Source organism: Aplysia californica, unplaced genomic scaffold (assembly GCF_000002075.1).
Source record: "Aplysia californica isolate F4 #8 unplaced genomic scaffold, AplCal3.0 scaffold00688, whole genome shotgun sequence".
Lineage (NCBI taxonomy): Eukaryota > Metazoa > Mollusca > Gastropoda > Aplysiida > Aplysiidae > Aplysia > Aplysia californica.
Genome location: NW_004797958.1, coordinates 269,252 through 294,104, shown reverse-complemented (window position 1 = coordinate 294,104; position 24,853 = coordinate 269,252). Strand labels below are relative to the sequence as shown.

At 38.0% G+C, this 24,853-nt stretch overlaps 2 protein-coding genes across 2 annotated transcripts in view; one reads left to right on the top strand and one right to left on the bottom strand.

Annotated features, from left to right (window-relative positions):
* The first annotated feature begins 1,985 nt into the window (after positions 1–1,985).
* LOC101853583 (ubiquitin-conjugating enzyme E2-17 kDa) lies at positions 1,986–12,628 on the top strand. The gene is made up of 6 exons (XM_005108418.3): positions 1,986–2,093; positions 3,693–3,756; positions 4,864–4,895; positions 5,614–5,691; positions 6,843–6,948; positions 8,639–12,628. Exons 1-6 carry the CDS (start codon positions 2,070–2,072, stop codon positions 8,776–8,778), a joined length of 444 nt encoding a protein of 147 aa, XP_005108475.1. The 5' UTR covers positions 1,986–2,069; the 3' UTR covers positions 8,779–12,628.
* Positions 12,629–13,696: 1,068 nt separating this feature from the next.
* LOC101853349 (DNA repair and recombination protein RAD54B) overlaps positions 13,697–24,853 on the bottom strand; it is a gene marked incomplete in the record, with an annotated part of 29,627 nt that continues 18,470 nt past the window's right edge. The window contains 8 exon segments of the mRNA XM_013088120.2: positions 13,697–13,977; positions 14,729–14,803; positions 16,149–16,313; positions 17,286–17,402; positions 19,154–19,219; positions 20,065–20,171; positions 20,699–20,825; positions 21,966–22,130. Coding sequence (XP_012943574.1) covers positions 13,906–13,977; positions 14,729–14,803; positions 16,149–16,313; positions 17,286–17,402; positions 19,154–19,219; positions 20,065–20,171; positions 20,699–20,825; positions 21,966–22,130 — 894 coding nt within the window.

Here is a 24,853-nt window from a genome sequence, read left to right as displayed (position 1 = left end):
TATAAGCGAAGTCATTTTGTCACTCATAATTGGGGTGTAACGTCGAGATGACCGTGTGACGAAATGACCGGTTACCGTCTCGCCTCCCATCAAGGCCAAAGGTTATGGTGCACCGCATGTCAGTACATGTATACACGTCCACTAACAGCCCGCGATAATATTGGGACACCTTTGTAAGTATGACATGTATACACGTCCACTAACAGCCCGCGATAATATTGGGACACCTTTGTAAGTATGACATACACTTTCTCCTTGGATGTCGTATCTCTTTTCTTAGCCTGGGTTGGCATTGACACTCAGGCAGGATCGAAAGCCCGCTTCCTGAATGGTATAAACGGTGTCGATGATGGCGTAAAAACACACGTAGATTTATTTGTTTTTAAATGGTGATCAAAATAGAGTCAACCAACTAATTGATCAAGACCGACGAAACGACCTTGGAAAATTGTGTTGCAATTTCCGTAAAACACTTAGCCTACTAAAAAAAAAGAGAATAGGTTGCGTAGTAGAGATGAATAGAAAGAAAAAGAAGTTGACAGACACCGGCCACAAGACGGCCACAAGACAAGTATATGTTACAAACAGCAGCCAGCTGAAGCTTGAACCTCTAAAAAATACAGCAACAACAACAACAACAACAACAACAACAACAACAAAAAAAGAAGAAAAAAGCCAAAACAAACAAACAAAAAACGAAAACAAGCAATTACAAACAAATAAACCCACGTATAACTTACATACTTTAAGAAACACAGGCATAGCGCAAAACGGTGTTATTCAGGTCATTATAATATAATATAGTGGGTGTGTTCGTAACGTGTTACAAATCAACAAACGTGCGCTCATATGACTTTATAATGCAGTTGCAATCGTGGTAAAACACTTACCAAAAAAAAAACCCCCACATTAAAAAAAAGAAGCAATAATCAACTCAAAACCATACCGACCGTGTTATCGTCACGATGAACTTTTAAAAGTTTCATTACATTTTGCACAACCGTTGTAAGCTAAGATAGTTGCGGCAGTACAACAATACAAGTAGATTATTAATTTGTAATTGGTCAACAAAAAGCAGAGGGAGAACAATGTATTATTATCATCATTGTTGTTGTTGAATTGTTATGGTTGTTGTTCTTGTTGTTGATAATTACTTTTACTCTTCTTCTTCTTCTTCTTCTTCTTCTTCTTCTTCTTCTTCTTCTTCTTCTTCTCGACATGCCATCTATTACATGGTTTCAGAGAACAGACGGAGGGAAAGTGGCGGAGATGACGCACATTGGCAAAGAGTAGACAATTAATTATATAAACGGTAATAAAAAAACGGCCTAATTATTATTATCACTATCTTCACATTTGCGTGATTTCCGTTGTTGTACATTAGGCTACTGCAGCTCACGTCTTATCTTCCCATGATTTGAAAGGAAGTTACGCATCCGGGATGAATGTATCGCAATTAGCACCCGTCATGGTTCATTATAAGTAGGCCCTACTGGAGAAGGGAGAGCGAATGGACACATAATAATTATATACGCACACGTGCACACACAAACATACACTCTGACACACACACACACGCACGCAATTGGCGCTCATGTGACCTTATTCAGTTGCGAGCGCCGTATAACCTCTACTAAAAAAAACAGGCATACATACACACGCGCGTGAGCGCGCCCCCCTACAGGCATTTTTACTTTATACTTTTCACATTAACAGATCCTGTTTTAATGTACAATGTATACATTGTATTATGTATTTCAGAAAGAGGCAAAGATGTGTCGATGTGGTGTAAATCACCACAACGTGCCTTTTTCCCTTTCACGACAGCCAAATTGACTGATTTCGATTTCGCATCCTCTTCTAGAAGCAGCGTTTATTTTTTTGTCAATGACTTTCGAAATATCTATGGTCTGCGCTGGAAGTCACTCAGGTTAGAGGAAGTCACGTGACCTTGTCTCTCGTCCTCCAACAGCGCAGGCGCAACCCTTGCCATCAAATCAAACTTCCTGCCCTAGGTACACAATACACACCTAGTCAAGACAGAATTTTGCTACAGATTTCCTGAGAAAATGGCACAAAAGCGAATTAAAAAGGTAAATTTAGAAAGGGATAATGTAAAACACACAATGGGTTTAATGGTGAACCGTTATAGGTATAAATATGAATAAGAAAACAGGGACTTTATCTAAATTGAGTTTGACGGCCGGGGAGGGTGTCGTCTACTAGATTCTAGAGTGGATCATGATGAATTGCGTTACACTAGGGGTGAATCAGTCCAATGAGTATAATGACTGGTTATGAGTTCCATCGGTAGATCTAGTACACGATTGCGTTACTACTGTTGAAAGTTACAAATCTTACTCATAGTCATAGATCTAGTCTGTGTGTAGCTAGATCTTGAATCTAGTCTATACCTTGCTAGCCAAGGCTAGGGCTAGGCTAGGGACTAGGGTTACAGTTGTAGGCCTCTATACTAATCGTATTCTTGTTGAATACTTGTGTAACAAGCGGCGGATAGCTAGAGGATGAACAACTAAACACCATTGACCGATTTTTATAAACAGCCATCTTGTTTGACGTCATTGAGGGATTCCCACTTTGTCAGTCATGGTGGCAACACGACGGCAGCCTGCTGACTCAGATTATTTATTTTCTTTGGCCTAGATATCTACGTGTTCGAAAGCAAGTTCAAACAACGTTCAACAACGCAGTGCAAATGGTTGAGATCGTTTCGATCCGGATCGTCCCTTTTAAAGTTTTGTAAGCACTTTTTTATAAGAAATTTTAAAGCACTTACAAAAGAGATTGGACTCAATAGGTAGCTGAGCTGCAAATGGAGTAGCCAAGGTCTAATTCGAGACTGCAAGGTTTGCAAATGGACACTGTGAGGTGCAAAAGCAGTAGGCTATACTGGGGGGGGGGGGGGACCGCAAGGAAAGAGTCAAAGAGGGAAGTGGTGTCTGTCATTACCTCTTGATCTAGATTTTTAGATGGTCTACTGTGATGATGTATCCATTGAACATTTTATAAAAGTATGTTTCCATCATGGTTATTCCTTCATAGAGGCCCTTAGGCATGCTGTCAGGTAAACCCAGCAATGTGTCAACTTGTGAACAGTCAGAACAGGGTCTGGTTTGGTTTTGCTTTTTTAAAATCTGTTTTAAAAAAATTATTAATTGCATGCTGCTACAAAAGTACACACTACAGTGGGAGGGATTCTATGGTGAAGGAGTGAGATTAGTACTTTGAACAAACTACACTACACAAAAAGGCTTCGTTCGTCCTGCAGTCTGTAAAAGAGAACTTAATCTTCTCTGATTAAAAATTTGGGGAAAATTTCGCGATCTCAATGTCATTTGTAGAGATTAGCACATTTTTAAAACCTTATCTCAGGTCATTTTGAAACTGTGATCAAGGGACCTGTTTATACTTTGTTTACAGAGAGATAGAAAAAAAGAATTTAAAAATGTTGTTTATTAATTGATTTTCAAAATTCAAAAAGCGCTGTAATCTGCACACCAGTTCCTGTCGCATAAGTTCAAATCTTTTCAGCAAAATCTCTATTGAACAAATCAACGTGATTTGCTAAATCCAGCTGAGTCTTGATTATCTAAAAATCAGTAGAAAAATGATGAAAACTGGTGTCCCGGAACTGTTTCTGAAAATTATTCCTTTTTTTTTTTTGTCTTCAGGAGCTGCAGGATCTCGGGAAAGACCCACCCACGAACTGCTCGGCTGGTCCTGTGGGTGATGACTGTAAGTATTATGTGTAAACTGGAAAAATATAATATGTGAGGCGTCGTAAAAAAATCAGGTGCTCGTCAAAATAACAAAATCGGTGAAACAGGCATTTTTCCGCCATTTGTGCTATTTAAAAATAAATGTTTTGTTGTTGCTCCTTTTATGTCCATACAAAGACTTATAATTTCCATTTGAATTTTACTGAAACATGTTGATTAAAGGCACAAAATACGTAATTTTTTAGTTTTTTCAAGGTATCGCAGTTACCGAACCTGGGTGGCCATTTTATCGCTTATTTATTTTACCACTGAAACCAGGCAACCTCACCTCCTTCAATCGCAGATATCTTGACTTCTATTAAAGATAATTGGGTGTTTAAAAAAAAAATTGAAAGCCAAATAAATGAATTAGCTTTCAGATGATACCAAGAACTCCACATGCCCTCAAACTGATGAGAGCGCCTGATTTCACTGCGTCGTGATACATATCTGTCCTTGAAGTTGAATCCTTGTGAGTGCTACTACCCCGTTTTTTTAGATATTGGCGGTAAGGAATTGAAACTAGTAGAGGACAAAACACAGCTGATAAAAACCTGTAAATTCTTTGCCATATCGACAGGCGGAAGGGCTATCTCAAACTGAAATGGCCGCTGGATTGGAAAAGTAAAGTAAACTAGTAGAGGTCATGTCAAGAGTTAATTAAGAAGCTGATGCCTTGCAATCAAGAGTACTCTTTTTTTTTTCTTTTTTTTTTTTCTCCACTTTTTTGGGGTTTCTTGAAGAATATCAGGTGGTTTATGAGGTTAAGTTGTTATGTGTAGGCGAAACACAGCAGTGTCACTACATCATGATTACGGTCACTCAAGTCTTTTTGTGGCTGCGTGGAATGTTGCAAATTTAATGATTCATGGTGTGTGAATTTTTTGGTGCTGATTTCAATTTAAAAGAGTACACGCAGGAAAAAATGCAGAGTTATTTTTACTTTACACCAAAACATCATGTAGTTGCCGCAGTGAGCTCTTAATTAAGCTACAAGTGATGCTTTTATTGTGCTGGTTCAAATTAATTTTGTGGTATTTTCATTCATCATACTGACTTTTGCTCCCACTTTTGTCTGTTTCAGTATTTCAGTGGCAGGCAACCATACTCGGTCCTGTGAGTATTGTATTATATTATTATTATATCATAATTATTTTGAAGTGTTGCCTTCATATTTGTTTTCAAGTTCTCTGTGCATGTTACTGTAGTAGGTTTTTTTAACCCTATCCATACGTCATGTTTCACTATCGTATCCATATGATGCGGGGAACTCTGTGCTACCACTTTCCAAAGAGGAAATTTACTCATTAAACCGATTTGTATGCTTTACATAGCAGTCTGTCAAAATGATTTTCTGAAATATACTGAAAGTTTCAAAGAGATCTTGGTACTAGAAGTATTCTAAAATGTGAAGAATACAATCCCAGGGGTACAAAATGATCCCAGGGTGTACGGATAGGGTAAAACAAAAGCTGAGTGTTAAAGGGTTGCATATGAACGTTGGTCAGTCACTAAGTTTTAGGTCACTGTTGTGTTGTATTGTAAAGCACTCAGAGCCTGTGTACTTAAATCAGGGTTGAGCGCTATATAAATGTCATTTATTAATTATTATTATTATGTTGACCTATATATTTGTCAAAACTTTTGGATGAAATCAGTCCTTCGTATGGATCCGAGTGCTCACCGTAACGCTCCGCGTGATCACTTTTAGCCTTTTTTGCAGTGATGTCAATTTTGCAGTAATGTGATATTGTGTGACGTGTTTTTGTGATGCAATTATAAGATTGGTTTGATGTTTGTTACCCATAATTATAATAACCTTTTTCTTTTTCAGAATGACAGTCCATATGCACAAGGAGTTTTCTTCTTAACAATCAACTTCCCGACAGACTATCCCTTCAAACCACCAAAGGTATGGCTCCCACTTTGAGAAAATTGATTTGTTCCCCCCCCCCCCCACACACACACATTAAAAAAATTCAGCTACAGAGCCGTGAATGATTGCTCGTTAAGTAAATTCATCGGTTGGCCATTTTATTCTATTATTATTAAGCTAATATGCATGAGCAAATAGCTTAATTTTTTTTCCTGGGGACAGTTTCTGGTTTCATAGCATTACTATAGTTAGGGCATGGGGAAAATGTTGATTTGGGAGTTACACGCGTTGATTTGGGCCCGTTTTGTACAAATTGGCGTATTGTCGTTGAATGAACAATTTTTTTCGATCTCCATTTATTGTCGTCTTCAAGAGCCAACCACCTCCAGTTTTGGTGGTCAAGTCTTATAATGAAAACATTCCCTCTGTGTTCTTCGGAGTCTAGGATTTCAGCGAGGGGAAAGTTGTTGTACCGGTACATTCCACAAAGAAAAATGTTAATGATAGTTATTATAATGGCAGGAAATGTACAAAGTGTTACATGCAGAAGTAGAACAACCTTACAGAGTAGAACAACCTTACAGAGTAGAACGACCTTACAGAGTAGAACAACCTTACAGAGTAGAACGACCTTACAGAGTAGAACGACGTTGAAACATTGTAAAAATATTTTCTCTTTTATTACAAGTGAAACTGCTGAACACCCTTCCTGCCTTATCCTTTTTTTTAAACCATCTTCTGATCTGATATACCTGTCCCCGTGGTTTTATGCACCCTGCATAAATAATTTAGCGAAATTTAATCATCTTTTGCATAATTTCTTATTATTTTCCTATATCATTCCTTGTTAAAATTAACAGAATGGCATAATTTCACATTTTGGGGCTAAGTTTGCATAATTTCAGAATTTTTCTTGCGTAAAACGACGAGGACAGATATACAGTCATAATGGTTCTAAATGGCCGTCTGTTTTTGAAGAGAATAGTGGTTATCTTCGACAGGTGGATGTCCAGAACAGTTTCATTATATGTGTAGAAAAAAATACAAGTTGGAAATAGGGAATGGCCTTTTGTACAGGTGATTGTCTTGGACAGGTGGCTGTTGAAAAGCAGGTTCGCCAGTATTTTGCTCGGTGCTAAGGGTGACCCACAAACATTGACAAACAACTTTTGCGTTGGTCTCGGCAGGTTGCCTTCACGACAAGAATCTACCACCCGAACATCAACAGCAACGGCAGCATCTGCTTGGATATACTCAGAGGACAGTGGTCGCCAGCCCTGACCATCTCCAAAGGTAGGCAGCCACGGTTTGGATTTTGATGGTTCCCAGCATTGGTTATGTAATAGTAATAGTTACCCTTTTTTGCCATTATATACTACAAAGATGTCGATTTTCTGGATAGATTCGGAAATCCGGATTTCTGAAATGTCTGGAATTGGATTTTGCCCGACTTGCCTGTTGTAATATATTTCTGCGTATAAATGAATGTGTGATAGTACAGATAAATTGTTGATCGATAATGCCATAGGTTCGGCCAGCTGATCAGACGTAAGGCATATAAAGTCAAACTTTAGACATTAAAAAAAATTCCTCTTTCTTAATCTGTGGTATTGGTTGCATCTGCTCAAGAAAAGTTTGTTGAAGTTCAAATCATGAATGTTGCAAAAATCAAGAATTCAGTGTTTAAGGCATTGGCCCACATCATATCACACAAAACACTCATTTGATAAGTAAAGTTTCCATAATGAATAAGTACATGTTGTGTACATATCTCTTATCATGGGTCAAACATTGCATATTTCTGTCAATGGGCCGAGTCGGGCTGGGAGGGATTAACCCTTTCCTTGGAGCAAAAAGCAAGAAAAAAGCATAATGTAAAGGTACAAGTACAATTGTAAAAAGAATGAAACTTTTTTTTTCTCTCTCCTGAAAAATTTTGCTTTCTGATCTTATTATATTTGAACAGTGTGCCTTTAGTGTAGTTTCTTGGTGGCCATGCTATTACTTTTGGTGACTGAACTTTTATTTCTTGTGCTGTGTTCTGTGAATACTTGAGGTTTGGTCAATATCAATTAGAGTCGTTATTTGAAGAAAATTAAAAGAGAACCTCTGGACCTCAGGCCCCCAAAGGGTTTCACAGAATTTAGACCAAGAACATTTTGGATTGGTCTCTTCGGATGTGCCTATTCAGATTCATGGCATTGTCCTATATTTTAGTGCAGGAGAAAGAGATGCAAAACACACTCACACACACTTAAAGACGCATACCCCGACTGATTTATTTGAATAATTCTAGTTTTGGCCTTCTTAAAATTCTAGCATAAATGGCCATAGAAACCACATCATCTCGAACGATAAATTGTTTCAAATTTAATGATGGTCTTGTGGTTTTTTTAAACACGGCCTCAGAAAATTGCTTATTGTATTTTTGTCACCAAGAAAGTTTAGGATTGCTCTCTCCGGATGTGCCCTAGATTTGGAGACAGAGCACCACGTTCTCTTTGGATTACCGTTGTTATGGTTCATATGAAAGTAGACATAATATGGGTAAAAAAGTGAATTATTTTATAATGATCCCTTGCAGTTTTGAGATTGATTTCCTAGAAATGTTTGTATGGGAAAGAAATTCTGACAGATGAGCGTTGTGTTTAGCTGTCCCCGTGGTTTTTTGCGCCCCGCATAATTTAGCAAAATGTGATCATTTTTTGCATAATTTCCGATTACTTTCCTTTATCATTCTTTGTTAAAATTAACAGAATCGCATAATTTCACATTTTTGGGCTCAGTTTGCATAATTTCAAAATTGTTCTTGCATTATAAAACGACGGGGACATGTTTAGTTTTGTATAACATCATGAAATTTATTTTTGGTTTACTTCCTTCCAATTTTTTGGGGGGGGGGATCCTAGAGGCCTGTTGCGAGTTGATCTTTTGATATTCTGCCAGATTTAACTTTTTTTGGGTCTTTTTCTCTCATTTTCAGTGCTCCTCTCCATTTGCTCGCTGTTAACTGACCCAAACCCTGACGATCCACTGGTGCCGGAGATTGCCCGCATTTACAAGGCCGACCGGGAAAAGTACATCAAACTGGCAAAAGACTGGACCAACAAATATGCGCAGTGACTGCAGTTGAGACTTAAAATCTTATCCGGTTTAGAGTGGTCTTGGAATATTTTTGTTCACAGCCCTTCTTGGTTCACATTAACAAAACATTTGTAAAAGTCAGGCTCTCGCTTGTAATGGGGAGAGAGAGAGCGAGTGCAGGTTCATCTTGTCGCCCTGATCTAGTTCATTCATCCTGGGTAGGAGGAAGAGCTGCTGATCAGGTCAGTAGCGTACCGTTTCCTTCCTGCGTTTACGAAATTCACACATAGAGGTCATTCATCTTACGTATTTTTGTTGTACTGGTGTTCCAAAATTTAGAGTAGTTATGTAATGCGATAATGGATGGTGATGATAATGATGACGACGATCTCTTATATTTAGGCATGGAATGGGAGGTAATTTTTTTTCTTGTTGCGGGTGTAACTTTATGAATTTTTTTGTCTGATGTCGCGAGTACCTCAGAAATGTCCTCCTACAGTACAGCCTGCAGGTTTGCGATTTTCATGGAATCATTTGGAAGATAAAGCAACATTGAATAATCATTGTGTTATAATAGAATTTTACACCGGGATTTATTAATTGGAAAAAAAAAAGAAGAAATTTTCTCAGTCTTTGACCTTTTTAAGTGTCATCTTTAAAAATTCCGATTATCTGAGAATTCGATTTTTATTTTAGCCTCGTCTTTGATTTGAAAGTAGATGGTTAGAGAGGCATTGTTTTTATAGTGATCCATTGTAGATGCAGAAATATTTGATTATTTGATTTGTTACTTTAATTAACCTCGTCTTTGAAAAGTCTAAGAGAGGCAAGAATTGTTCTAATCGTGGCCCTTAGTTGTCGGTGATCCGTGTTTGTGTAAGTGGCCCTGTCAAACGGTTTATCACTACCGCTCTGGTCGTTGAAAGCAATATAAGCGAAGAATTATTTTGTTTATTATTTTGTATTTCCTGTAATTGAAGAGTTAAAAATGTTCAAATAGTTTGGGACATGTTTGGATTTATTTGGTCCCTTTTTATCGTTTTTAATTGTTGTTGATGTAGAACTCCAGCTTTGAGTGCTTTGGAAAAGTTGATCGGACATCTGGACAGCTTGTGTAAATGTTCTTTGTTTACTCTGCGCGTGTTGTTCGTTTGATGCATGGAATATCAGATTCCACGTTCCACCTCGTCCCCCCCTACTGCCGAACTGCCAACCACCCACTCCATGAACGAAAATAGATTTCCTCAAAATTCTCTCAAAATCTAAGAGTTTGCATGGGGGTGGGAAAGTCACTAGAACTCTGTTGTAAATTAAGATTGAATTAAGACAAACCGACAGTGGGAAATAAAAGTGTGAAATTGATAATTACACACAACTAAACGCAAGTAAAAATGTGTATTATCGTGTCATATATGATAAGTCACACAAATAGTTCAAATAAAAATATAATACATTCTCACATCATTTATGATAAGTCGCACACAACCTGACGACAAATGAATTCGAGAAAAAACATCAGAATTTATGCAGATTGGATCAGAATTCTCTGACAGTCCCAAGAAAATATGGGAGAACTCCGGTTTTATGAGAGTACTTGGCAGGTCCGCCACTGTTGTCATCCACCCCCCCTGCCCCTCCCGAGCATGTGGCTGTGTGTCAGTTTACACGTTGAACCGTCTGAATTTCATTGACTCGCTCGAAGCTTCAGTGTTCACATTTAATTTGAGTAAAAACGCCACTACATCCTTCCCCAGTTGTCTGTGGTTGACAAATATTGTATGCAGATTTTTTTGGTAGGGACCACCTTTTGGAAGGAGAGGATGAGGGCGGTTTGGGAGTGTTACGTACATTACATGGTGAGGCTGGTTTTTTCTCTCCTTCTATTTTTTTTTTTTTTTTTTTTTTTTTTGGGCGTAACTTTCTTCAGCCAATGTCCAGGAATATCCCCCCCCCCCCCCCCCAGGATAAAATTTTATTTACATTAACTCCGCAGGCCCAAGCACTAGCATCAAAGCACTATAAGCTACCTTTGCCCTTCCGCGCAGTGTGCTTTCCTCATCGTAAAGTGGTGCAAGTCGTGGTTGAGTTTTTTTTGGTTTTTTCTTTCTCCCCGTCAGAAGCTTGGGTTATAGGATTGCATAGGCTCAGGTGGCTGGGGTGGAAAGGGATCAAAGATACTACAACAAAGAATAACCGTGTTGACCTCTTCTTGCTCGTTTGGTGTAGTTTTGACGGGAGTGTCACGCAGGGATAAGTTTCAATTTAAAACGAATTGTGTCACGACGCGGTGGAATCAGGCGCTCGTCAATTTTTGGGGCATGTAGAGTTATTGGTATCTTCTTAAAGCTTGGTCATTTGTCTTGTTTTGAATGAAAAAAATTCCACTTATCTTGAATACTACAAGTTGAGATATTTGCGAATGAAAGATTTGGAGGAGGGTGTCACCTGTAACATTAGGGAGACAATTGCTGCCAAAGATAGATTATTTCCTTAGCTGGAGAGTCGATGGAGACTGAGAATATACATTTTTTTGTGCCTTTAATCGTTTTTCAGTAAAAATCCACACAGAAATATGTTCTTTAACGGGCATAAAAGGCGTTGAGTGAAAAAAAAAATTCAATAAAAATTCAGAAACCCGCTGAAAAATGCCAGTTTTTCTTCACTTGGATTATTTTGACGAGCGCCTGACTTCACCAGTCTGCCTCACAATTGACAAAACTCATGACCTCACTTTCTTCTCATCGTGTACCCCCTCTTTTTTTTTTTTTGGTGTGCTTTTCAAGTGAATGGAGCTGATAATTTTATCATTCTTCTTGTTTGTTTGAATATTTCACAGCAGTTGGGGAAAAGTCCTCACGCAATGTGCACAGCTAGCTGTTTCAGTTTGTGTGTTTGTTTGTTTTTTGTTACTGTCACCCGGTTTACAGCATCGTGTCCAAACTATGTTTTGTTTGTGTTTTGTGAAAAGTTTTTGCTAGTCTACCATCAGCCGAGAAATGTTGAAAAAAAAATCTCATGCAGTTGCCAGCGCCGTGAAACTGTTTTACTAATATAATACGAAACTAAACATGTGAAAAATTTGGCGCTGAAAGTCCTCTGAATTTTTTTCTTTGACATATATATAGGCTATACATATTTTTATGAAGTTGGCTACCGTACGAGTTGGGTTAAATATATGAATACTTTATTTTAAAATTTTGGGGAGAAAATCCCTCTTTTTGCAATGTAAGTCATGGAAAAAGTGAAAAGTAATCTCAAGAACTTTGGCACACTGTCCTGGAATGAGAGTTTTGCTTTCCTAGGACGTCTCTCTCTCTCCCTTTCTCTCTCTGAACGCCGTAAAGACGGAAGAAACAGCAATGTGTATAAATGCGACAAACTATTTTTGCAATGTCTTTTATGTTATCTATTATTATTATTATTATTACGTTACTATTGGATTGCTTGGCCAAAGCTTCGTTATTTACGCGGTATATTTTATCACCTGCACTTAGTGAACACTTTTCAGTAACATTTGTAGAAATATTTCTTGTTGATGTACACTTTTGGTTCGAGTTTGCAAATTTAAAACAAAATTATTTTTTTCCCCATTTTTTTTGTTTTGTCTGCTGGTTAGTTGTATTGTCTTGTCCTTGACAATGAGCAGTGTATTATTATGTTTTGCAACTAATTTATGCTATTTTTGGATGCCCCCCCCCCCCTAATGCAGTTGGTGTTTTGGTGCTTTAGACAAGAAGAATGTTTGTATCAGGAACACGTGCAACAAAATTGCTTTAAGTACCGTGCCGTACCGGTCTTTGCAGAACAGGAAGAAACGAGATGCAAAATATGTACATAATGAATGTGAACATGACTGTAAAAGTTGAAATAAAAGAATGAATGAAATTAACAACTTGTTTGAAATCTTTTTTTTTTTTCAGGGTCTTTTATTTAATTAATTTATTGGAATTCAATCAGAAAAAAAAAATGTGCATGTCAGAAGGTAAAATTCGTAAGTTTATTCTGTGTTTACGGCAAGGCCATTGACCCACATGACATCACATCATATAAAACACTCATTTGTTAACCGTATCCGTACACCCTGGGGTAATTTTGGACCCCTGCGGTTGTATTCTTCACATTAAAATACTTCTAGTGCGAAGATCTCTTTGACACTTTCAATATTTCTCAAAAAATCATTTTGACAAACTGCTATGCAAAGCGTATGGATCGGATTAACGAGTAAATTTCCTCTTTGGAAAGTGGTGGCTCAGAGTTCCCCACGTCGTATGGATACGATAGTAAAACACGTACGGAGAGGGTTAAGGAATGTCAGGCACGAATAACAACATGAAAAAGATTTTTTTTTTCAGAGTTCTTAACCCCTTCATTGCCTTATGAATATTATGATGAGCCTGGTATGTCCTGAAAATGCGTAACTTTCTGTTTTGTCAAACATTGCCTCTCGCTGCACCTATTTTTCATGGTGTCTGTGGTGTAGCGGTTGGGTGCTTTGCTGACGCATGCAAGAGGCCCGATTTCGATTCCTGAGTGGGGAGAACAATTTTATTGAGTTTCTCAGTTTTCTGCTGGGATGTTGTATCCCTCACAGCCCAGGTTGGCCACGACAGGCAGGGTCGGAAGCCCGCCTCCTAAATGACCGAAATCGAGTCGATTGGAGCATTAACAAACACCGTTAGTAACACAAGAGTTCCAAAACCGGTCTGTGACATCAGGTCTTCAACATGACTCTACTCGCTACTTGCACTTTCAGCAGAATCTGATGATGACAGGTCTGTATAGCATTGGCATTAGAATCGAGAGCAGATTCCATAGATTTGTTGATCTCGGCAGAATACAAACTGGCATACATAATTTTAAAACTTTCTTTTTAAAAAATAAATAAAAGGAAAAGGTCACTTTGAACATTCAGGACTTCAAAGACTTTGATTTCAAATTAATTCATTTACAAAAGGTCTACTCTTTTAAAAATTTATTGCAACGTTTTTCAACAATGTGGACTATTTTCATCATTTTTTTCCTTCTTTTATACATTATTAATTATTGTACAATAATGATAATGACACAATGGTTTATGATAAGCTCAAACAAAGTTGATGGAATAAAAGAACAAAAGTGTGTATGAACAGTACAGTAAAGTCTGGCAGCTGGGATGTGAACAGGCTATCATGAAGCATTGTTGATCTCGTGCCAGAAGACAAAAGACACTGTTGATCCCGTCTCGTCAAGGTACCAAGACTGAAAAACAAACAAAAAGAGAAATTTTAAAGTAAAAACCTTTGAAAGACTCATTATATGTGAACATTTAATATAATGGATGCATATTTGGTCGCTTTTAAGCACAAGGGGGCTATCCCGAGAAATGCTGTTTTGAGAAAATTGAGGGTAAAGTTTTTTCCCCTTGTTCAGTTTCTTTGAAAATCAAGTTTTCTCAAAACCAAATATATACACACCAATGAAACCAAACTTCTCCTATAGGTAGGGCAATGCCCACCTTTGGTGTAGGTCAAGGTTTCTGGAAACCCCCGAAATCTGGGTCAGCCCGCTTGTCCTTAAAAATTTTCATAATATTAATATATATCTAGCATTTAACTATTGCAGTGAGTAAAATATTGAGAGGAAATAACAAATAGTAATAGAAATTTCACTCATGCTTTATTAGCAGAAACCATCTAGTATGATGGAAGACATGATCTTTGTGCATTAAAAAAATCTTACTGAAATAAGATACAAAAACTACATGATTATTATGTCTTCTGTTAACCTCTGGAAGAGGTTTTTTTGTCATCGCAACCATTTTAAAAAAGGGTTCCTATTTATTCAAAGACTTGTTAGTTTCACTTTGATTTTTTTCACACAAGTAGGGCAACTCTGTTCGCAACGGGTGCGCATTTGCGAAGAGGGCGCCTTCTAATTTTGAGGACACTTTTTAATTGGCTCAAAGAGAGGAGAGAACCCTCTTGTTATGTAGACTCATTATTATTATTACCTTGCCATCCCGGACAAAGTCTCCCCTCCAGTGGCTCCAATGAAGCAGTTCTGCCATGGTCAGATTGCTGGGGTTCTGGGGACGGTCAACCAAACAGACACATTATGACAATGACAATCTTTATTCATCTCGCAGGGAGAAATTTGTCTTGGTCGTTAACCTGTCCCCGTTGTTTTATGCAAGAAAAATTCTGAAATTATGCAAACTGAGCCCAAAAATGTGAAATTATGCGATTCTGTTAATTTTAACAAAGAATGATACAGGAAAATAATCAGAAATTATGCAAAACTGTTCAAATTTTGCTAAATTATGCGGGATGCATAAAACCACAGGGACAGGTTAACAATGGCAGTAGACGTTACAAAGGTCAGGTGCACTCACGCATACGCACAACAAGACAGGACATTAGTTAAATGTACATGTCTCACATGCTGGGACAACCCTCTGCGTAAAACATTCTCCCTCTCCCTCTGTCTCTGTTATGTGAGGTGTGCTGACAACATAGTTACTTCTCAGATTGAAGAAGAAGATCAGAGATTTTTTTGGTCTGTTTTAGTAAAAGTAAGTGTTTTACTGCTCTTGGAAAGCAAAATAGGTCATAATATGAGAGTCAAAGATTTGATGTGTTACTGTTACTAGACAGTAACAGAGACAAACAAATAAAAGGAGGAGGAGAGAAAAGGATGATAGAAGTTTGATATGGAAGAAGGAGCAAACCACACCAGAGCACCCGCCAACCACCCACAAAATTAGTTCCTTCTCAAACTAGAGAAGAATAAAGATAGTGAAGATTAGAGTGGGAATGGGTATCTGGCCATAAACAGTGAAAGATTTTGTCAGTATGTTTGTGTTTTAGCACCTGTAAGATGGTTTCTTGCACTGTATGCTTTCCAGGAAGTTGAGATTGTTTCAGAATACTATCAGGTCTGCTGGGGTAATGATACAAATTGTAAAGCGCATAGAGCAGGAATTTACGTTATGCCAATGCTATCTATTATTTAAACATTTTTTTTTTATTACAGATGACCACTAAGCTGCCCCCATCGTTTTATGCAAGAAAAATTATGAAATTATCCAAACTGAGCCCAAAAACGTGAAATTGTGTGATTCTGGGGTTGTTGTTTTTAAAAAATCAAAGAATGATAATGGAAAAATGATAAGAAATTATGCAAAAAATGATCAAATTTTGCTACGTTATGCCGGGTGCATAAAACCACGGGGACAGACTATGGAGATATGATCACTATGGAGAGATGATCACTATGGAGATATGATCACTATGGAGAGATGATCACTATGGAGAGATGATCACTATGGAGATATGATCACTATGGAGAGATGATCACTATGGAGATATGATCACTATAGAGATATGATCACTACCCAGAGGCGACCACAGAGGCAGGTTGGACAGAAGTACCTTCTGGAGACTGACAGCGTTGTTGGTCAGCTGGCACGCTCTGTCCTCTCCCTGACCCTCCTCCGGCCTGACCTCCGCCCTCTCGTAACTCGGGTCGCCCCCACAGCCACACGACAGCATGGAATGAGTCTCGCAGTCTGTCTTCTCGTTCAGAGAGAACAAATCCTGAAAACACAAGATAAGGACACAAGTATTGCTTCATCATCATCATTGCCTTTCTCACCCTGCACCAGGGTATAGGCCACGAACAAACATTTTCCATCTTTCTCTATCCTGGGCTAGCCTCTTGATGTTATTCCATGTCTTCCCAATTTTCTGTACATCAGTTTCTGTGATTCTTCTCCAAGTTCCATGCGGTCTTCCCCTTGATCTTTTACCCTGTTGATTCCAATCCAATACTTTCTTTGTTATGCAGCTGCCTGACTTCTTGACTGTATGTCCAACTCCAATCCACAGGTGAATCACAACATAAGAAACAATTTTAATACAATTGACTCAACTTGAGAACAAAATGTTGAAGCCACTGCAAAATACTGAATGGAAAAAAGAAATTACAAAAAGGTTGAAAAACTTTGCACAAGAAACTTTAAGCGATTCTGTCTAGCCTGTCATCCGTATATTATTACAATTTTTTTTGTGACTATCAGGAACAAAACAAATTGGAAAACGTGTTACGTAGCTCAAAAACATAAATTCCTCAAATCGAGATGTCCATCCCAATTTTCTCTTCATTTTTTTTTCTCAATTACTTCTTTACTTTTTAAAATTATTTGTGCCTTTTACAATGGCGTTTTAAACTATTTTCCTTTCATTATACAGTATTGGTGAGCATTCAGATCTTCAAGCACACCTTCAAATTTTCCAGCATATCTTCAAAATGTCAAAGGAAACATCAAATCTTCCAAACAAAAAACATGACATTATACCTTCAAATCTCCCAGCAAAAACATGACATTTTAATTTTTAATCTTCCCAAAAAAAAATGACATTTTTACCTTCAAATCTTTCAGTGAAAACATCACAATATAATTCAAAGCTTCCAAACAAAATACGACATTTTTATTTACAAATCTTCCTGTGAAAACGTGACATTGACATTATACATTCAAATTTTCAAGAGAAAACATGACATTTTACCTTCAAATCTTCCAGCGAAAACATGACATTGTTATTCTTGCCGCAGAGCTCCATGACGGTCTCACTCAGGCCCTGTTTGGTCACCTGCCTCTGGTAGATCTTCTCCTCAATGGTTCCCTGGGGCAGGACAAGAAACCGGTCACGGTAAAACAGCCAGTTAATTCACGCCACTTACACGCACTCGGCCACTTCCACTTTCACGCAGTCAGAATTGTTGAAGACACCCACCCATTGTTGAAGAGAGAAGTGACCGTTTTCTTAGACAAGAAACCGGTCACGGTAAAACAGCCAGTCAATTCACGCCACTTACACACGCGGTCGGAATTGTCATTAGTTTTAGTAAGTTTTACGGCACTGGCAATACAATGAGGTCATAAGAAAGCCGGAAGATTAGAGGTGTTACAAGAGAGTAGCAAACATAAAAAAGTAGAAGGCGAGATAAGGACGATAGATGTTAGATAGGAAAGAAGAAGCAAACCACACCAGAGCACCCGCCAACCACCCACTCGGCATTGTCCAAGACAGCCACGCATTGTTGAAGTAAGAGAGAAGTGACCTTTTTTTTTTTTAGACATGTGACCATGTTAGAGCAGGTCGGACTGAAGTTACATTTTTGTATTACTTTAGTAAAGTTACATTTTTGTATTACTTTAGTAAAGTTACATTTTTGTATTACTTTAGTAAAGTTACATTTTTGTATTACTTTAGTAAAATTACATTTTTGTATTACTTTAGTAAAGTTACATTTTTGTATTACTTTAGTGAAGTTACATTTTTGTATTACTTTAGTGGAGTTACATTTTTGTATTACTTTAGTGAAGTTACATTTTTGTATTACTTTAGTGAAGTTACATTTTTGTATTACTTTAGCGAAGTTACATTTTTGTATTACTTTAGTGAATTTCACTTTGAAGCTCTATTTGTTCAGAACTTCAATTATATTCATAATGTTAGCCAGATTTTAAAATATAATTTTTCTAATTAAAACCCAAACATTGACAACAATTTATACTATTACACCGGGAATTTTCAGTTGAAATCTAATTGGAGCTATATATCTATTGTAACAATAATAATAATAAATAATAATAATTTACAAAAAATTAAAAAAATAAATTAAAAAAAAAAAATAAAAAAATAATCCAAGTAGTTAGCAAGGTCTACAACTTCTCTTCCTACTTGGATGTTTACAGTCATCATCAATTCATGATGGATGAATTATTATTTTTATGATATGTCACCTGGCCAGCCAGCCAGCCTCGAGAGCCTACAACACCAAGCACTCAGGCTATACTATAAAGGAAGAGGAAGGCCACGCAAAAGGTGGATCGGGGGTGTCGAGGAAACCCTGAGAAAACATAATATCACGACTGAAAGAGCTGTGGAGCTGGCCTACCATAGAAAACTGCATCTGGCCTCGACGCTTAACGGCAACAGAGGATGAAAAACAAAGTTGTTAAGTTTGTAAAGCGCATAGAGCATGCTCTTGTGCACGGATATGCGCAATATAAATGAAATTATTATTATGAAAAACAAAGTTGTTAAGTTTGTAAAGCGCATAGAGCATGCTCTTGTGCACGGATATGCGCAATATAAATGAAATTATTATTATGAAAAACAAAGTTGTTAAGTTTGTAAAGCGCATAGAGCATGCTCTTGTGCACGGATATGCGCAATATAAATGAAATTATTATTATGAAAAACAAAGTTGTTAAGTTTGTAAAGCGCATAGAGCATGCTCTTGTGCAATAGAAATGAGCAATTAATGAAAAACAAAGCAAAACAAAACAAAATAAAAATAATTTAAAAAACCCAAATATTCAAAAACACAAAAATAAACCCTACGGACTGAGTTTGAGTCAACTGACCACGGTCAACAGACGATAAATGTGGACTTTTCTTGTCTGTCCATCTCTCCACACACGGGCCATTGCCTGAAAGACAAAAATAGAAAGAAACAAACACAAAAATAGAAACAAAGATAAAAATAGAAAGAAAGACAAAAATAGAAAGAAACAAACACAAAAATAGAAACAAAGATAAAAATAGAAAGAAAGACAAAAATAGAAAGAAACAAACACAAAAATAGAAACAAAGATAAAAATAGAAAGAAAGACAAAAATAGAAACAAAGAAAAAAATTGAAACAGTCGGAGTCACAAATTACTGAAGGTCTCAATCATGGTGAACTCTTTCCCTACCTACCAAAACATTTTCCTCACTTTGACAAAGCCGTTTTGGAAGTCCAAACACACTAGTCAGAAAAAATTAACAGTGGATTCTGCTTACGCCGAATACTGCAGGCCCGCTAGATTTTCTTTGGTTTAGCCAGGTTTTTGGCATCAGGGAGTACCAGTGTCTGTGGTGTAGCAGTTAGGCACTTCTCTGTCACACGCAGGAGGCCCGAGTTCCATTCCCCAGAGGGGAGGGAAATTTTTAATTGAGATTCACAATTACAGTCTTTCTGTTGGGATGATGTATCCCTCTTAGCCCGGGTTGGCTGACAGGCAGGGTCGGAATTCCGCATCCTAAATGATCTAAGGAACACCCATGACCTAAATTGTGTCGATGGTGTATAAAAACACATACATTAAAAATGTTTTAAAACTTTACCCCCCCCCCCAAAAAAAAACAACCCCAACAACAATAACCCAAAAAACCCCCAAATAAACCCCAACAAACAAAATAACAAAATGAACCAAAAAAAGCCTCATGGTGTAAGAAGTGCAGCATTGTAAAGTCATAAGCTACACCCCCCCCCCCCCCCTTCCCCTCCCCACCTGTAGGTCGTTGGCAGGGTTCCAGTCTATGTCATAGAGGATCAGCCTGGACGCTCCAATCAGGTTCAGCCCAACACCACCAGCTTTGGAACTCAGCAAAAATATCCCTGATGCGGAGAATCAGAAAAATAATTGCAATTATATGGTACTGAAAAAATAAATATCTCTGATTTTGAATATAATAATGATAATGATATAATAATTGCATCTGTATACCCAGCACAAATATACAGATTTGGAGAATAATATTAATAATAATAATTGGACCGCAGTAAAAATAATACTGATTTGGAGAATGCTGCTACTACTACTACTACTACTACTACTAAAAATGCATTTATAATTTTAGCGCAGCAAAAATTATTCCTGATTTCAAGGATAATATTAATAATAATAATTCCATTTATACAGTGCATCAAAAATATCCCTTTTATTTGAAGACACCCTGATTCTTTTCAGTTTAGGGGAGGAAGAAAATAAAACTGGGAATTTTATTTTCTCAGTTTACGATTGTTTTCGGGAGAACTGTGTTCGGTTTAAGCGGACTCCACTGTTCACAAAAGAGAGTTGGAAAAGCTGAAGCATTTGGCAAGATAACGTAAAAATATCCCCCGTGTACGAGACTGTTACTGACGCTGGGGCGAGAACTTGTTGTTGAATCTGTTGACCAGGTCTTGTCTCTGCGCCGTCGGCGTCTGTCCATCCAGACGGAGATACGTGTAGCCCTCAAAGTCACAGAACACCTGCAGGAAGTCCAGCGTCTGGGGACGGGAAGGAACAAACCCAAACTAAACATTTCATTTGTACAACGAAGACTTAAACAAATGAGTCTTGAGCAATCGCTTGAGCATATCAGGATTTGTTGTTTTCTTTGTGCATACCATAAAAAGTCATAATACGGCCAAACCTGCTCCAACTGCCACTTGTCCAAATGATCTCCCCCCCCCTGAAGCCCCCATCACGTTTTAACCTATGCGTACACCTGGGGTAATTTTGTACCCCCGGGGTTGTATTCTTCACATTTTAGAATACTTCTAATACGCAGATCTCTTCGAAACTTTCAATATTTCTCAAAAAAATCATTTTGACAGATTGCTATGCAAAGCGTACAGATCGGGTAACAAGTAAATTTCCTCTTTGGAAAGTGGTGGCACAGAGTTCCCCACGTCGTATGGATACGATAGTAAAACACGACGTACGGGTAGGGTTAAAAAACATTATAATGACACTGTCCAAGACACCCACCTACCAAAGACAACCACTTTTCCCCTCAAAAAGGGTATGGCTCTCTCGGACAATTTCAACTGTGCATGATGCTTTGAGAGGAATTTTCAATTTTTTAAGCTTCCAAAAAATATTCTTTCAAAGGCATAGAAAACTATGCACCACAAACAATAAGCATGAGACTAGTATCCTTTTGGAGTGGCTTTTTTCCATTCTAATGACACTGTAAGACGTGCACCTGTCCAAGATGGCCACCTTTTTCCTCCACATTGGGTAGCCAGAGTGGACAAATGTGAGGCGTGCTGACAAAATGAGACACTTCTCAGATCTTGGCCCTGTGGATATAACTATGTGAAATTTATTGGTTTAGTTTGTACAATTAATCAATATAAAATGATAAAAGACCCGTCACACTTAACACTTTGCCATCGTATTTTGGGGAAAATCCAAAGAAACTGGGTGGTAAACATCGGCGAGATGAGGCGGCAAAGTGTTAAAGAAAATGGCAGCAGTTGACAATAAACAAATTTGACCCCCGTGTCAATTTTCAGCTGACATTAGCTACATTTGCAGATCGAATAAAAGTAACTCATTTTGTCAGCATGCCTTGCAATATTTCACTGTGCATTATTTCTAAAATTCGAACGAAAGCTACAATCTGACCAACCACGACTCACCTTAGTGTGGTTGGACACGAGAACCACCTTCTCGCTGGACGAATGTTTCCACACGGACGAGAGAATCTGGGACAGGACCTCCAGCTTTCCAGAGTCGGCACACGACACCGTGCTGGCGTCAAAAGTGTCCGGGAAATACCGCAGCAAGCCGTCGTATATTGAATCCTGGTGGATAGAGAAAACGACAATAAGCCTTCAAATATTGAATCCTAGTAAGTTAGGGAAAATGACAGCAAACTCTCACATGTTGATATCTTGGTGGATAGATAAAATGACAGTAAACTGTCATATATTGAATCATGGTGGATAGAGAGAAAATGACAGTAAACAGTCATATATTGAATCCTGGTGGTTAGAGAGAAAATGACAGTAAACAGTCATATATTGAATCCTGGTGGTTAGAGAGAAAATGACAGTAAACAGTCATATATTGAATCCTGGTGGTTAGAGAAAAAATGACAGTAAACTGTCATATATTGAATCATGGTGGTTAGAGAGAAAATGACAGTAAACTGTCATATATTGAATCATGGTGGTTAGAGAGAAAATGACAGTAAACAGTCATATATTGAATCATGGTGGTTAGAGAGAAAATGACACTAAACAGTCATATATTGAATCCTGGTGGTTAGAGAGAAAATGACAGTAAACAGTCATATATTGAATCCTGGTGGTTAGAGAGAAAATGACAGTAAACAGTCATATATTGAATCCTGGTGGTTAGAGAGAAAATGACAATATACCGTCATGTATTGAATCCTGGTGATTGGAGAAAAAAATGAGTCATCATAATATATTGAATCCCGATGGATAGAGAAAATGATAGTCAATCGTAATGTCGAATGCTTGGGGTGTTTGTAAGAGAAAATGACAGTAAACCGTCAAAAATGGAGCCCTGGTGGTTTGAGAAAACAAAAAAATGTTTAAAGTTTTTAGTACATTGTTGTAGTAAGAGTTTTATGGCAATTGCAATACAGATAGGTCGTATAAGTGCCGAAGATAAGAGGCGTTACTAGAGCAAGAGAGTAACATACAACGAAAAGAAGGAGAGAAGAGATAAGGATAGTAGACATTTGATAGGAAAGGAGGAGCAAACTTCAAACTTGGAAAACAACGAAGACAGTACTGAATAAGGTCCAGACTTTCATCAACAGATGTATGAGGAGTATTCTAATAATTAAGTGGCAGGATAGAATAAGAAATGAAGAGCTGTGGGAAAGGACAGGACAAAAGGATATAAAAGTAGAAATAGGACTAAGAAAGTGGCGATGGATGGGACACACCTTAAGAAAGCCCAGCGGAAACATCACAAGACAGTCGCTGCAGTGGAACCCACAGGGAACACGAGGCAGGGGTAGGCCACGGGAAACATGGAGGAGATGCGTGGAAAGGGACATGAGAGAAATGAAGCTCACTTGGAACGAGCTTGGAAGGACGGCTCAGGACAGAGATATATGGAAGGAGCTTGTATGTGGCCTATACCCTGCCAGGGGTGAAAGGCATTGATGATAATGATGATGATGATGATGATGATGATGATGATGATGATGATGAGGAGGAGCCAACTTCACCACTGACACCAATAGCCAACTACCCACAAGAAATGTCGGAAAATGAGTACGAAGCATTGTAGCAAAGAAGAAACAAGAGGGAAAATATGTAATGAAAAATATTTATGTTCAATAGCGGCACTTATTTATACCGAGAAGACCCAAGAAGACCCAAAAGACCCGAAAAGACCCAAAAAGACCGGAGAAGACATACATGGTTTATTCATTCATTGTCAGCACTTCTGTAAAAACAAAAATAATGTCGATCCCTTGTGGAGCTACTCTTAAAAAACTTAAAACACAGACACGGACACTTATTTCTTTCCTTTGCTTAACTAACTTGCGACTGGGCCCTTTCACCAGTCACAAGCGTTGAAGACTGGCGTTTTGGGGGGTATTTCAATAAATCACCACAACTCTCAAAATTACCCTATTGTAATCATTTTTTGACACAGTTAAGTAACATTCAAGCTTAATCTAATACAAAAAACTAAAGTTGTCTAAGTCTAATACTTTAATTTGTATGATTTTTTAAAAATTGGCATGAATTTGATTTTCGAAAAATGTCCAGAGACGTGACAAGTAGAATGAAATTCACTGCAACAACAAAAATAAAAGTTCAAAGTGTTCTGGTTTGATTTGTATACATGTGCAAGTGTTTGGTGAAAATATAAAAGCTGGTCTGTGCATTGATTCAGACCCATACACTGAATTACATGAGACAGATGTACGGCACGACGTTGTGATTTCGTTGCGCGAAAAACAACGCCGGTACTAGTGCTAGATCTAGCCCTAGAACTACGACTCAGGCCGTGTTCGGGTACATATCCAGGATCCTAACTATTAGACACATCATATTCTGAGACACTAGAACTAGTAAAACGCACAGAAGTATAGAAAACGGCGAAATTATGTGATTCTTGTTCATGCGACTTCTTCGACCGTTACTACGACGCGACTGTCGGATTACTATGAGCTGTATAGAAAAAAACAAAGCGCGAGTTCCGGTCTGTTCAACCCCAGTTGGGGTCACTGTCCTTTACCTTCAATAACTTAAAAACTACCGGCCCCAGAGATACGAAACGAAGTCTAAGTAGCTCAGGCTTGGCCAAACAAGGGTACGAGGCGGGTCTCGCGATCCGTGCGTGATTTGTAGAGCGAAACAAAGATTCCAAAGTTGGTCACGCAGGGCTTGTGAGACCCGTCGCGAGCGTCATGGTGGGGGTCACGCAACTGTTGTGTGACCCGTCTGAAGTGAGTTAAAGGGGTATTATTATCTATCTGTTTGTGACAAATAAATAAATAACAAATAAATAAACAATAAATAAATAAACAATA

Bases quoted from the DNA above. Each gene is read 5' to 3' on its own strand.
- LOC101853583 (XM_005108418.3), top strand. From the start codon at position 2,070: ATGGCACAAAAGCGAATTAAAAAG. The intron at 3,757-4,863 runs GTAAGTATTATG...TGTCTGTTTCAG, and splicing joins TGGTCCTGTGGGTGATGACT to TATTTCAGTGGCAGGCAACC. The intron at 5,692-6,842 runs GTATGGCTCCCA...TGGTCTCGGCAG, and splicing joins ATCCCTTCAAACCACCAAAG to GTTGCCTTCACGACAAGAAT.